The 16,395-nt window shown below is 39.9% G+C and overlaps 1 protein-coding gene across 1 annotated transcript; it reads right to left on the bottom strand.

Annotated features, from left to right (window-relative positions):
• Nucleotides 1–591: 591 nt before the first annotated feature.
• acp6 (acid phosphatase 6, lysophosphatidic) lies at nt 592–15,949 on the bottom strand. Its single transcript, XM_072685229.1, has 11 exons — nt 15,877–15,949; nt 15,246–15,475; nt 14,954–15,082; nt 12,740–12,870; nt 11,471–11,550; nt 11,291–11,378; nt 9,699–9,831; nt 8,634–8,734; nt 7,947–8,039; nt 6,905–7,070; nt 592–1,707 (listed from the first exon to the last, which is right to left on the bottom strand). The coding sequence occupies exons 2-11, from the start codon at nt 15,468–15,470 to the stop codon at nt 1,549–1,551; spliced, it is 1,305 nt and encodes a 434-aa protein (XP_072541330.1). The 5' UTR covers nt 15,471–15,475; nt 15,877–15,949; the 3' UTR covers nt 592–1,548.
• Between the last annotated feature and the right edge of the window lie 446 nt (nt 15,950–16,395).

Consider the following 16,395-nt stretch of genomic DNA (forward strand, 5'->3'; position numbering starts at 1 on the left):
TTTGGTAAACTACGTTTTGGCACTGTTGGCCAAATTACATATTCTGTTGTTTTTGTAGTTATCAGTCTCAGTAGCTAATTATTCTAAAAATACTTTATTATATACAAATTCTAACGCAACAGATATATATATGTGTGTGTATATATATATATATATATATATATATATATATATATCTGCACCTTGCAGGGTCAGTACTATATTTCCATTGGATGAAATCACAGCCTACAAATGTTTCACTTAATCTTTCAGTTGCAGACAGTCTTGCATACACAGCTTGTTTAAGGTCTTGTTTGGTGTTCTGAGTTTTCTGACCTGGTCGCAGGTAAGCTTTCCTTCCTATGAATGAATGAATGAATTAACTTCAATAAAGATAACGAAACAGTGCACTGCACAGCCAAACCAAAACAAAAATGACTTATTTGCTCATTAAAGTCTAAAAACAAACAAACAAACAAGGACTTTAAAAGATTTTGGGTGTCCAAACGTTTGCCACATTATATGTTTTGATTTTTATTTATTTTTGGTTGAAAGACAGTAACTGTGCATTAGGACTTAGCTTATTTATATATATAAAAAAACAACAAAATGTGCCAATTAACCAGTTGCCCAAACATTTCTTAAGACTCTATACAGCATATTGTACTATTTAATGGCCTTATTTGAGACACACTGATAGTTTACAGTGCTTCACAACATGGACAAACCAGGCTTTGTAAAGTGAAGTATTTGCTAAAATAGTGGTTTATGTTTGATTAGCTACTTAGCTACTTCTAGCTTTCTGCGATGCAGTTTAGATACTTAAAAAGAAATACTCTGCATTTACAAGTAACAGCATTTCAACCCAATTCATTCATTTATTAATAGCAGTAACACAATGCTTAACCGTACTTCACTTCATGAGTTCTTAAAACACACAGCAAAAAAAACAACACACACACACACAGCAATAAAGTAAATAACCCACGCAGACGACTTTAAACCATCCATCCACATACAAACTCGCACAGTAAAATGCCCCCTATAGAAGGGAGTGTATACAACGTGAGTGCAAATACACAAGTCAAATTTGCATGATCTACTGTATAATCCTGAGTGAGAGATTTCCGATAACCTTTAACTTTAATAAAAATAAGTTCACGTTTGAAGTGAGGTGAGTTCACATTTCCCTTTCTGGCCTGTGATCTGTGGTCTTTCCACTATAGTTTTATTGTCTTTGGTGACGTATGACTTTTGAACTGAGTCTGAATAAAGAAAAAGCAAGCATTTTGAGGGCGACAGTAAAGATACTGTATACACAGTTCTTGCAATAGGAACAGGACTTTCTGCCCTTTGTCTTTATTAAGTGCTTCCTAAATGTGGACTGCTCCTGATCATAACTCTCCTAAACTGAAATGTAGCTAGCTGCGTGCATCAATATAAAAATTAAAACTTCCTATAAACCTATAAATCAGGGTACTTTCTCTCACTGTGTATGTAAACCTGGCTTAAAGCAGTGTACAATAACAGAGCAGATGTGTGTTGAGCGTTGTGGAAGAGGGGGAATTCTCAGAGACGCGAAGTGGTGCGAGTTGAACGGTCAGGGGCATCCTCTGTGCTGTTGCAGCGGGTATAGTAGCTCTCCTCAGGCAGAGCATATGCGGACAGAGCCTGCTTAAATTCTCCCAGTGGACAGTAGACGTCGCTGCAGCCGGGAATTTTCTGATCCTGCAGAGATGCACAAGAAAAGATAATAATAAATAAAATTTATAATAAAGAATAAATGCAAGGAGCATGCGCAATATAGGTTGGAGCTGGACGGCATACATATGTTGCACTGTCTAGTATGGCTAGATCTTGGATCAATGGCAATATGAGAAGCAAAGTATAAAAGTAAAATTTCAACATTTAATATGTATTCTCCAATTTCTCAATGAAAAAGAACTTCACTGTAACCTTGGATTTAGGTTCAAGGTAGTGTTAAATGGTAACTGGATTTTAATATAAATGTTTTGATGTACTTTTCATTTTAATCATATCAGATTTTGTTTAACTCTGAGGAAACTTTTTAAATGGTTTGATTTATTTTACAAAGTCAAAACATACAAAAGAAAAACTGTACGAACCAGGGTTAAACTGTTTACCTGACCTGATAGCAGTACAGGTAAGTTTAGGGAGTCTTAGGCTGCTAGGCCATAGTACTATACCCTCTAGCTTAGCTCCATTTCCTTCTCCTTAGTCTTCTCACTGTCTGAGGTGAGTATCCTCGAGCTAGCCCCCTGCTAGCCCTTTCCCCTAACTCTTATAGGGTTAGCTCCACCCCTGCATGAGCTGAACCGTTCCACTCTGCAGGGATGTTGCCGTCCTATAAGAGTGGACTAAAAACAAGGGTCAATAAAATCATATATCATAAGGCCTTCATGTGTAATATTACTGGTATGATGTTTCTACATTTCCTAGACTGTCTCGCTCTGTTTTCTGTGACCTAGGTTTAAGACGCCACCCCTCTAATGAGCTAGCCGTGAGCCCTCTCTCTGCCTCCCTTTTGCTTAGTCTACTAGGAAGCAGATAACAGGTGAGTATTTCAGGTAGGTGTTTAGGTATGTATTACACACACACACACTGCTCTGGTGATGGGCATCACGTTTGCCTCATCACAACCTATTTATTTATACATTTTTAATGGCCAATCGTTTGTGAACTGAATTCAGAAAAAAAAAACCTCTCCACTACATCCTTGCTTATAATGTTAGCAGGCAATTAGCAGGCTGCTAATGAGCAAACTCTGGGGTTTTCCTAAAGGTTATATGCCTATACTGGACTTGATAATAGGAACTAGGTCAGTAGGCTTCTTGTTCTAAGTTTGTTTAGAACATCCAGGTTAGGTACCACCGTTTACATGCTGCCATAACAGGCTGTGTGAGTTTCATGACAGTATTGTTATTTATTACACACAGGCTATTTGCATTATTTTTCATATCTCAGGCAGTTGTTTTTAGTTCATGTTAAAATGCATTTATTTATTTGCGACTGCATTTTTTCCCTTAATATCAAAATTGGTATTGAGAATTGTAAAAGAATTGTCATATCATGACATTCCTAATATGAAGTAAATCTACTATAATATTTTGAGTAACTGGTCCTGAAATACTGGAAGTCAACAAGTTTGACTGACTGTAATGTGCGTAAGATGGCATAACATGCAATAAACACCTGCCATTGCTTTTAAGAGCCAGGTGCGCTCTGAATTTGGTGGATTGCTAGGTCAATGTTACAAAACGGGGGTGTACGCGCCTGTGTTGACAAGTCACTGCCAAGATAGCAATGAACGTCTGACTGTTGACGTCTGCCCAGATTGTTTTCAGTCAATGGAGCTCCTGTGTTTTCCATTGCCAAGATAGCAATATGCCAGAAATTGACCTGAACACCCCTCATTTTGAGACCTCCACGCCCATCAGCGTAGATATATTCGCAAGCTCCGTTGCTATTTAAACAACGCAGGTGGAAGGAGTGAAAATAGACTGTTGGCGGGGTGTGAGAAAGCAATGAGCATTGCGATGAGCCCTGCACAGGGTGTAAGGGTGGGCCCCAAATATCTTGTGCTGTTCTGCCTCTCACCTCTCCCTCCTCATATGGCATATTTCATGTGCCAGGAATCAAAACAGTTGCCTGCATGGGAAATAGGAATGAAATAGATACCTGTGCATGCAGTATCATTTAAATCTTTCCTCATCACGCCATGCCCACTTTCAAGAGTTTGTTTCATTCCTTCTTCGTGTTATTTTGTGTCAGAATGCAGTCTGAAGTAGGCTCCTGCTGGGCCAACCCAAAATGTAATGTTATTTAGAGCTATTTACAGCAGAGCTAACTCACTTTCCAACACAACAGCAAATGATCTGATGAGTGCTGTAGGGCACCATGTCCAATGATGATGGTTGAAGATGCTACATTGAAAACCCAAACGTCCATACGTCTGCTCTTACCAGTTTGTGGAATGGAAAGTCGGTTATGAATGTCCAGGTGAAACGGACACATCAGGGTTTGGTAAGGCTATCAGGCAGTATGTTAGCCTAAGAAAGCAAGCACCTGGCGTGTCTGCTTTACGGGAGCTTCCTAATCGAGTCATTTCTTTGGGTAAGGATGCTCTGGTGTTGGTTTCCTCTCCACAAAATGCTAAGAGCAGATGTATAAATAGTGGTTTTAAATGTAGATGCAGGAGTAGCACCAGAAGTTCTAACACCCCCCCCCCATTGCTTAATGGAAAATAAGGTGACAACATGCACATAGTATAATGGACTGTGAACCAATACTTTTTTGGCTGTGTGGCCAAATCTAATGTGATCATTTTAGCTTCTAATTACTTAAAACTCTAAATTCACATGGTTTGCGCGTTTATGATTGCTACAAGTAAAAGGCAATCTTTTGTTTAGATTTGAATACTTGGTCACTTTCACACTCCCAACTTTATGCATGGCTAGTTTAACTGTGATTTGAAGAATGGCAGCTGGCTTAACCGCAGCTGAACGTTCAGAAAGAGCTGGAGTACTATTGCAATCTGCTCAAGCCTAAAACGTCACCAGCAATACAGGCCTAAAAGGACACAAGCGATACAGACGCCAGCTATACTGCTAAAAATTTCATGGTCTCTGTACTGTAGCATTTACTATTAGAAAGGCTGCTTTAGATAGCAACAATGAAATGTTTATTAGTAATAATATCAGATCTATGGATCTATAGGTCAATCTGACTAATCACATTACCAGGATGGCATGTCCTTTATATACCTTTAACTAGTCATATGTTACCAATGATTTACTAGTAAAGACTGTAGTTCCAGTAGATATCTACAATCATCAATCAGTTCTGATCAATAATATTATCTTCATCACTAGTCAAAACCCTAATTGTAGATATATTAGATAAACTTATATTAGAGAGATCTAAAACTTCACATATTCTAAATGAAAACTAGAAACAACTACTACGGATGTTCTGATTAAGATTTTTTGCTCCCTGAACTGATCCCTGTGCCCTAATACTGACTGCCGGCCGATACCAATCAAATCTGTGTGTTTCTATAAATAATAGAGCCCCCACAATGTAGGTAGGACATATTTTTAATTAACACTAGCAAACACTAACAAAGCATTTATTTTAAGTGGAGAGTTTATATAATCAAAACTGTTTTTAACATTATAGTGAGTTTAATTTGCTACACTACAGGTAAACATTCTCTTTACCTTCTCAGAGTAAATGACCGCCTGCTCATCTGGCCTATATCTGTTAAGATATACTATATTAGGATTATTATGATTATGTTGGACACCTGAGCAGAAGAATAGTCGTATGTGGTGGTTCAGGGACATTTATCAATCATTTATAAATAGTTCTGACCAGAGGAGAATGGGTCGTGTCCCCCTTGTGAGTCTTGGTTCCTACCAAGGTTTCTTTCTCGAGCTCTTTTCCTTGACCCTGTCGCCTTTGGCTGCTCACTGGGGGTCTTAGGTTTTCATGTCCTCATATGTTGTTGATTTCTTGTCTTTTTATTGATTACTGATTCTGTAAAACTGCTTTGTGACAATGCCAGTTATAAAAAGCACTGTACAAATAAATTTCATTTGATTTGATTATAACCGAGCCTAAATTACCCATCTGACCATTCAGCTCCCTGTACCTTTAGAACACTGCAGTCAAATGACTTTCTGCAGGTGTGCATGAGTACATATAGTAATACACACTCTATATTACACACTTGTCGATGACTCCTGTAACACTGAGCTTTCCTGAAGTCTTACCCAAACTCTCTGTTCCACCTCACCACCTAAAAGCACCCTAAACATTCACTGTGACCTTAATTCGGTGAACAGCGAATGTTACCAGCTAGAAGCATGTGCACGACATTGTGGGTATGGAGGGTCTGTAGGGGCACTGACTAGAGGGGTGGATTTGTTTTGCTGTGGAGTTCTAATATTAGAGGGCGGTCTCCAGAATCTGTCCGGCACAGACCTCCAGAGTGAGCTTTTTTATGGTTTTACAAAATTATGATTGTATTATAGAAGTATTTTCCTTACAAAAGATGAACTTTTACAGGTCTGAATTTTCTACTTACTTCTACATCTCGGCGAGCAAGCGTCTCAAGCCTCCCAACTTGCACCTCCCATGCTTGTGAATATATCTATGTCAATGTGGTCTCGAAATGAGGTAATGAAGTGTTCAGGTCAATTTCTGGTTGCTATCTTGGCAACGGAACACACAGGCGCACCACTGACTAAAAAAAACTGCTAGGCAGATGTCAATGGTCAGACGTTAATTGCTATCTGGGCAGTGAGTTGTCGACACAGGCGGGTGTCCGGTGCATGTACACCCCTGCTTTACACCACTGAAATAGCAGTCAAATCTTTAGATAAAGGTTGCAGATCCGAGGGTTCATAGACACAGGGAATTGTGGTAAACTGACACTGATGCTGTTGTCCCATGTGTGATCACGGATGCCAGTTTTTCAGGGTGCTCCCATGTCTGTATTACCCTCTGGCTCTCTCCTTTTTGGTAGGCTGTTGAAGCTATCTGTGGGTGAACTGAACAATATTCTGTCCTTAGTCGAATAGGCTGAGCATTCAGCTAAGCTAACAGGCTTAAGCGATGATCATATTCACTTCCTCTTCACCGCATGAAGCCACTTTCCCCCGGAATTAATGAGGCCTGTGGTTAAACCATCTACTAAAGAATTTCAAGGGGAATTTATTGCAGCGAGCCGAGCCTTGAGTAGCAATGACGGAGACGCCATGCTCCCTGTTACAGTGGAGCATCGCAATGAATTTGAAGCTATTGTGTGTTGGTTCCAGTCTAGATGGAACTAAATGTTTTGTAACTGACCATGTATCCTAGCTATGTGTGGTGTTATGAGCGCATGTGTGAAGGTTTGTACCTGGCCGACGTAGGAGACTTTGACATAGTGCTGGTTGGTCTGCCGGTGCTGGTATAGCTCCAGTGTGATGTCAGCAGCATACGGAGGCCATTTCATATCAAACACACCAAACGTCATCAAGCATGGCATCAGTGTGGTGTCGTGGGCAGAGTACAGGAACAGCTTCCTTGTTTATATATTAATATATAAAAAATAAATTAAAAAAATAAAGATATTGATATTGAGAGTATTGTACATTTCTGAACGGTAATAAATTGAATTTGATTGAGCAACGATTGTTTAGGATTGTTTAGCGATTCAACGCATTTCTCTTAAACACACTGAATACATAAATGTGACAGATGAAACCATTTCCACAATAGATACAGTCAGGTCCGTAAGTATTCGGACAGTGAAAATTTGTCATTTTGCCACATCTGCACATCTGATAGGAGTACAGACCTTTCCCTATTTCCTTCATTGCGTTTTACAAATATACTTACTCTAAACACTATAATTGAAAGTCAACATACAGGATTTAGGATGTACATTTAAAAAACTAAACATTTTGGCTAACAAAGAAACGCATCATTTTTAAATGTTATTGTCATCAGGTATAAATGATTCCAGCATTTTAAAATAGGTGCAGTCTTATTACTGTTTAACTTTTGATGCAATTGTACATTCACACATTCTCATAAAGACAGGTCAAATTCTAACAGCTCTGTTCCTCTGGCAATTTTTAGACCGGAACACTACGGTTGCTGCAGTTCCGGCAATGATGACGACTCTTCCCAGCGATAACTGCAAGCCCAGACACATCACAGCCAATCAGAGTCAGCCTAGCTCATGGTCAAACCATTTTCAGTAGAAGCTTTTTAAAATTAGGTAAAGTTACATTTTACAGGCAAGACTTGACTCTCTCTGACATTTTTAGAGAGACACTAAGGGGGCTAAAGAGCTCAGGTGCTGGAAATGTATGTGACTGAGCAAGCAGAGGACAGAAAGCAACTTCCAGAATTAGTCTGGCAATGTGTTCGAGTACTGAAACGACAGCACTTACCTGTCTTTATCCAAGACATTATTCTGAACTTTTGTCTCCATGTTGCTAAGGAGCTCATGGAGGACACGACCTACACACAGCTGTAGAGACTCCCTGGATGCAAAACATAATACCAGAATTATAAAAATGTGTTGACTACCTAAGTGTCCTTCACTTTTCATGTCTCGTGTGAGACTGCACTAAATGTGCAAATAAATAAATGACAAATGGCAATTTAGTACATTTATATCTATGTGTTAATTTTTTATATCATATAAAGTAATGTTGAAGTCAATCCTGATGGCTTAAGTCTCTCCCACATGGTGAGGTATACGGTTTATTACTTCAGCAATGGTATCGGACTGGTATCGGGTATCCACCGATATGCAAAGTTTATGTATCGGTATCGGAACTGAAAAAGCAGAATCCCTACTAAATGCATTGGCTCACATGTCAAAATTTGTTTCATTTCTTTGCAAGATGAAACCCTATACATTTTATAAGCATTTTCAATAATAACAATAATAATAATAATAATACTAACAATAACGCCAATAACTTGCGTAATTTATTTGTAAAGAAGAATTCTATAAACACATAAAGGGCAGAACGCTATAGGCGCATGGTGAAAGTTTATAGCTGATCAAGAGAGGTATTCACACATGCTACACTTACTTCACCCTAAACTACTCAACTAGTTTGGTTTACCTGTTAGTTGGATCATAGATATGGTAGATCATATCCACAGCTCTTTGTTCTACTTTTGCCCTCCAGCTGGCCAGCACTGCAGGACATGGCAGGCCATGAGTCTATCGGGACATAGGGATGCAAATAGAAAGGAACTAAATAAATAAATAAAAATATTCTGCTTCTCCTAGTATCACAGTTACAATGCCAGTATTGGTGTGGGAATATTCAAAAATCAATCACATTTTATATTTACTACGCTTACATGCAGTAAACACACACCAGCATCATCTCAACAATGTTTGTGGTTACATATTGCATATAAATAAATAAATAAATATACAGTGTAAATAAACTATTTAATGTCAAAGTGACTGCATAAACATTCATCCAAATATTCATAAAGTGACTGACATAATTCTGACTGACCAGACAATTGTTAGTAGGCTCACACTTAGTGAAATTTAGATTACCTGAGAGCAATGATTGATCATAGCTATATTTATAAAGGTCCAGTCATTGGTTAATCAGTATTCCTGGCTACACACACCATGAAGACAAAAAAATACTAGTGCATTGTTTTTTGTAAATTCTTTTGTAATATTTTACATGAAAAAGCCAAATTGTATTGAACATAATTCCACATATAAAAGCAGTATAATGGTGCCTGGTTAAAAATGTCATGTCTGATGCTATGGTAGTGTCCAAAATGAAACACTGTACAATTAAGTGCAACTGAGGATCAAAACGTTGCACTTGAGGATCGATGCAACTGAGGATCGATGTGATTTCTAAAAATATATGATTTCACCTGACTTCAACAAGAACTGTCTAAACAGACACCAGAAAAAGCTGGTCGGTTTATCGGCTTGTATGGAGCACAGGCTGTCTTACCTTGCATTAGTGTTAGATCTAAACACTGAACTCATACTGATATGGGTATTATTATTATTATTATTCTCAACTTATACGTATTTCTATGGCAATGCTTGAATGATCATTTGATATGATATATGGCATCTGGTCTGGTCATTTCGAGACTCTTCTTTGAGACAATAACAATATATCTGTGTATTGTTGCTTAACCTCTCTGGCCACCATGTCGTCTCTAATGAGGATGAAATCAAGGCGCTGCTGAGGCTGGACACCCAACGCACTCTGGATGCTCTGAAGGTCTGAAGCGATATCCGGCAATGTTGACGACTCTTCCCAGCGATGCCTGCAAGTCCAGCCACATGGCAGCCAATCAGTGTCAGCCATTCTCATGGTCAAACTCATTTCAGACAATAGAATCAAATAGAGCTAGTTCAATAGAAGCTGTTTAAATTCAGGTAAAGTTACATTTTACAGACCAGACTTGACTGTCTGCCATTGAAAAGGTGTTATTCGCACTCTTTCGTATCTCCTGTACACTTCCTGTAGCTTTTCTAAACTAAGAAGCACAGCACAATCCAAGGGTAAAGAGACAGGGCAGAGACTGTGCATTATTTGAAAATGAGCATACACTATTTGACCCACTTCACCCAGACAATGAAATTGATAAACTGAGCCAAGACAACCAGTGACCTAATTTATTCTGGCATGCAGCTCAGATTTAATTTGACACACCTCCTCAGACCTCACCAAGCACATTCCTGAGTCAAGAGTTTGGTGAGACACAGAATGAAATGTGAAAAACAAGGAATGTGTAATTGAATTGAATTAATAGATTAATAGCATTGTACGAAAGCAATTGTTCAAAACCAATGATACTACAACCATTGTTTTCTTAGACATGCAACAGTCTACACTACGCAAACTGCATCCATTGTCATGAGGCATTTAGAGATTCTGTCATCAGCAATTTACTATTGGAGTTGACTGTCTAGAGTTCAATACAGAAAGAATTAGGGCACCCCCATGAAACTCTGTCTTTTTAAACATATTTAAACATCGGAACCACCAACCATTCCCATTTTATTTAGGTGTATCCATATAAATGGCCCACCCTGTATGTATGTATGTATGTAATTATTCTTATTAATACATAATATAATAATAATAATAATAATAAAAGACATGTGATTTTCCCATACCCCCACAGTCATTACTACTTAAAATGCCTAAAGTTAGGGTCAGCTGCAGCACATCAGCTGGTCAGAGCACATTAGAACTGGTCAGAGAGGATTGTACAGGTGCTCTTTTCTGATTTATTTATTTATTTGTTTTGCTGTGAAACAACTCTGGCTGTCCCAACTAGTTCAGCTCAAGAGACCACAAGCTGCATAAAAAGAAGTCTCCAACAAACCTACTGGTAGCTCTTTTCACTGTTGGTGTCAAGGTACATACTTTAACCATCAGAATGAGACTGCACAGGTTTGACAGTTAAACGGTTATAGGAAACATCTATTGGATAATTGGGGATAGTTCAGCCGGGGGGGGGTGGGGTGTTTCATTATGCCAGCCATTATGGTTTAACTTTTTCCTTACAAGAAAATTTACAATTACAACAAATTTGAATTACAATGACATATGTTTAAATATATTAAAGAAAACATGGGGTGGCCTACTTTTTTTTCACATGACTATATATTTTTGAGCAAGGTAGATACTGCTTACTTCTTTGGCTGGGACATTTGTGTTGGCTTCTTTCAATAAACAGTAATACACAGGTTTTACTTCCTTAACAACTAACTCACCCACTGCGCAGCTTGAGCCTTTTACATCCATTGTAGTTTGGGTAGAGGATCTCTCTCCTTGCCTCCTCTGTAAGGATATGAACTATATCTAAAAAAGAGAGAGAGAGAGAACTTTATATAATATAGTATTTAAATATAATACAAAGCGCGCACACACACACACACCGAGTTTTTCTTTACCTGTCTGTTTCTGCTGAAACAACCCTGCCACCAGACATTTGGCTGACTCAATGGTGCGAACGATGTTTGTTGAACGAATGCTGCAGATAAAAAGACTCAAAACTCAAACTTACACTGTAAAAAGTAGCGATGCACACATATATAATTTCAAGGCCAATGACAATAGCACAATGTTTTGAGCGGAATTTTCCGTTTCCCACCCACTAGTTAAAACATCCCCTATTACATAATGCTTCCACTGCCATTTCTAGCTAACTTGTGCTCCCTTCGCATCACATGAATCCAGCCAACTGCATCTTTTCCAACTGGTGCTAATGAAACATTACTGGACTGATGACCACCCTTGCTGTTTATTCTGTCACAGTCATCTAACAGACGCATGTGCTTGCTACCATCCTGTTGAGTGATGGGGGAGAGGGAGGGCCATCCTATCTACCTAGAGACAGCAAGGCCAAGAACCCCCAGCCAAGAATGGCTTAATGGTTCGAACGTACAATCTACCGATGTCAGGGCCAACACTACACAACTCAAGATAATAATATGATCTATTCAGCATTTTAAAACCTTACATTACTATCAACAAAGTGCCGATCCGGGCAGATATGAATGGATCTGGTACTGGCTATTTTAAGTCTGGTCCAGTTCCGATCCTTTGTTTTTACCACTGTGTTCAGAGTGCCTTCTGGGATCCTCAAGATGCCATTAATAGAAATCATTCCCACAGCTGTGAGGAACATTCTCAGAAGGTAAGAGCAGTTTAGCATCTCACTTTTTTTTTCCTACATTGAAACATGCTACAAATATATAAATATAAATAAATATAACAAAGGCACTAAATGTTTAAATTCTTACAGTTGGAAGCATAATGTTAGAGGAACACTGGCTATACTACCTGGACAAGGCGGAAAGAAAGGTTCTCCATTCCAGTACACCTCTACTGGCCCAAAACAATGTCTTCCAATGTGCTCAAAAGCATATAAATGAGCCACCGAAGTTTGGGAATCTGTTCAGACTGAATTTAGTTGGGCCGATGAATCAGTGCTATGCCTGCTGCAGGAAAAACGAAGCATACACTGAAAAGAACACCCTGCCTACAGCGAGGCATGACTGTAGCACGCCCATGAGGAATGGTTTAAGATGCCTCAGGAACTTAAACTTTTGACAACCGTGTATTACCACACACACACACACACACACACACACACACAGTGTTACAGTCATACAGTGACATCATATGAGACAAGAAAATAGTTGCAGTGGAGAACTTACTAAACTTCTTGATTGCTGAAGGATGGGGTGAGGAAAGCCATGTCCTGTATGTACCTCTTCCTCAGTCTCACCCCAAGATCATACATTTGCTGCATGCCCAACGTAGTCAGCTGACCTGCATATGTGCCACCCTAAATGGAAAGGGGTCAATATGTCAATACCCAGTGCCTTGAACTGACTTATCAGACTGTGGATTTTGCCATTTCGCCACTAGAGGCCTGTATGACCCTGATTTTAACGTTTCTCCACCCACCTGATTCACCCATGTGTCATGTCTACCTATTGCCCACTCCAGCTCAGTCACAACCACAACCAAGCCTAGTGTACCCCCAGCTAGCACCTACCCACACCATTCATGTGATGCCTTCCTGAACTGTCCGCTTTGACATGGGTTGGTTATTGTGGTGACCTGCTTGTTTTTACACAAGCAGCCAATAACCTTACCATCCTAGACCATCTCTCTCAACACACAGCAAGCCATGGTACCCAATCACGGTAATCCACAACCTGCTGGCTGTTTGCCTATAGTTATGCCAATAAAATTCTGGATTCTTCGGACAAACCTGCCTTGTGTCCCTGACCCAACACGGCCCTAGCGCAAAGCATGAAGTCATGACTATGAAACTGCTACACCAGTCTGAAAACAACAGTCACAACAGTAAAATGCTGCAGGGTTGCTAAGGTACTTTAGGTACGTTCACTATCACAGCAATAATATTTTGATTTCAGAAAGCAGAAAAGGAAAAGGAGTGGTTCTATGAGTAAATATTGATTCTGGTGTAGAGTAACTGACACCTTAAGGACAGATAGGCACATAGAATGGAAGGTTTAATCATATGTACATTTACATTTACATTTATGGCATTTAGCAGACGCTCTTATCCAGAGCGACTTACAAGGTAACTCGTATTACAGAGGTGGGCCAATGTAGTGTTAGGAGTCTTGCCCAGGGACTCTTATTGGTGTAGCGCAGCATAGTCACCCAGACCGGGAATCGAACCCTGGTCTCCCACATGGTGTTGTTGTAACGCAATGGTAGGTGGTGGTGTTATCTGTTGCGCCACACCAACCACCTGAGAGACCATATGTCACTGAGAGACAGCTTAAGGTCTCATCCTGACCACTCTAAAATGGCCTTAAATAGTTTCCAAAATACTGTTTTCACAAGGTCAGAAACTTGAACACACATTTTAGGTTAGTTTCAGTTTCTAGTGGGCAGGATTTAAGGAAAAGTTAGGTCGGCTATTCTACCCGTTCTGTCAGAGCCTGCCATGTTGGTCTTGTCCAGCAGGCAAGAACACCAACAGAGGTTTAGAGATAATTCTGTTTTTTTTTATTCTGCTGTAATTTACGAATTCTTTTGACTTAATAATTATTTCAGATCACACTCATAGATCATATAATTTATTCATTAATTGGCTTCTACTAGTTCCCTGTACTCTGCAAAACAGAGTGGTCATGTTATCTGTTCAAGTTCAGTGGAACTTGTTAAAGTACCTCACCCAAAGACATGAGTTCCAAGTTTTTATGTTTTTTTATTTTTTTTTATTTATCACACATGACCATTCTAGGTCAAATGATTCACTAAAGTTCAATAAAAGTCAATAGGCCCTCTTTTACATATCTCTACCCTCTCATTTCTTGGTTGAAATTAGGTGCGTTCAGGTACATTTCTGGCGTATTGCTATCTTGGCAACGGAAAGACTTAAAACAGCCTAGGCAGACGTCAACAGTCAGACGTTCATTGCTATCTTGGCAGTGACTTGTCAACACAGGCGTGTGCCCAATGTGTGTACACCCCTGCTTTACACCACTGACATAGCAATCCGCCAAAGTCAGAGCGCACCTGGCTCTTAAAGGTAATGGCAAGTGACACGCTGATTGGTTTATTACTGCACGTTACGCCCAAAACACACCCATGAATAATTAAGAGACTTAATACATGACTTTTGCTTGTTTTGAGCCGCGCAGGGCGTGCTTTTACCTATTGTTATGATAGCAAAGAGACACTGACCCTAAATCAAGCTGCCGATTGACGGCTCACCAAAAGATGTCTAAAATAGGGTCGATATGTATAAAACTATGATGATAAACGATAAAATATGTTGTTGTCTACACAAACTTTTATCCATATTTTGAATCCTGTTTTTTTTGTTTGTTCCTCTTCTCTATTTACTAAATGCTATTCCAGACCAAAAGCACATGTGCATTTACCGACAGGGTTTTGACTCTGTAGTTGTCCTCCACTGGTGAAGGGGGTCTAGGACCTCCCTGTAGATCTGTAACCACATAATCAATTTTGGTGTGATCTGGAACCTTCAGCAGGTCAGGAACCCACTGTGCCTGAAAAAAACAACAAACAAAATAAATGTACTAGGTAATAAGTGTACCCCAGTTAATATCAGATATTTTGTATATCTCAGATATCTTCATATGGGCTGGAACATGGTCAACATCTGGTCAACATGTCTGCGGGAGCAGGTTTCTGGAAACCCTTTCTTCTCACCTCTAAAACATCCGGTATGGATTTCAGTGGTGTTCTCGCTCCATGTCTAAACAAAACTTGGACAAGCTTAAGCTCGTACTGAGATGAAGACTGGTCAGTGCTTGGAGAAGTTGTGCACGAATCCAGATCTGTCTGGACAGGTTCAGCTTTCGTCTGCCACCAGAAAGCCGAGCCAAGACCAGCTGTGCTTAACACACTCAGGGGCGCCCACCAGCTCCTCATCATTGAACCTGTGAACAGAGACCCCAGGTTAACCAACCTGAACACAACACAGCGAGCAAAGGGCACCATTAAATGGCCCAATGTGGATGCCATGCGTCACACGGATACACTTTCTCCCGTACTCAGTTAGACAGCCGCCATAAACCTTCACTGTCATCGCTGTCATTTGGCCTCTTCTGCCTGGCACGCGTCCAGCATCCAGTTCCAAAGTCCCAGAGCTGCCTAAAATTCCTAACTTAAGAGCAGTCAGTAGCTCAGCTGGTTCAGTCTCATTCAGTCTCATTCAGTCTTATTTCAGTAGACTGCAACATCTCTACTGACAAATAATCTCAAATAACCGCACGGATTTTAACCCTGATGTAAAGACCCACTGTTGATACAGGAGGGCTGGAAATGTCCGGCTACTCACGTTTATGCTGTTAGTAATCGTGGATGTGCTTCTGCTTCTCTAGACGAACAGCCGCATTCATTCCTGTTGGCAAACTTTGGGTAGTTATTTTGAAAACGCATGACCCGGCTGAATTAGAGAGTTTGCTGGAACATGTAGTTCGTGGATGGTGGTAAACTCGCGAGTATAGAGAGTCTGTGAAAGGCTGAAAACTACAATTCCCGAAAGTACCATCATACGCAATCGCGTCGTCCTGGTTTACCGTATTAGCAGTATAAAATGCACCCTCGATTTTTTTTTTACGGTAGCTACAGAGCCCAATAAATCAAGAAAGCAAAGATCATGACGGGACATTTTAATATTGTAGGTAGGCTTCACCCCCCCCCCCCTCTCTCTTTCTCTCTTTCACACACACACACATTTTGTAGAAGCTTGTCTAATGATACAGTCAGTGTAGCAGAATTAGGCTATGCCTCAAAAGTAGGGCTGGCAAAGAAGAGACCACCGGGGGCACAAGGACATTCACAGTGGTGGGGATGT

The sequence above is a fragment of the Salminus brasiliensis genome, chromosome 8 (assembly GCF_030463535.1).
Source record: "Salminus brasiliensis chromosome 8, fSalBra1.hap2, whole genome shotgun sequence".
In the NCBI taxonomy this organism is placed as follows: Eukaryota; Metazoa; Chordata; class Actinopteri; order Characiformes; family Bryconidae; genus Salminus; species Salminus brasiliensis.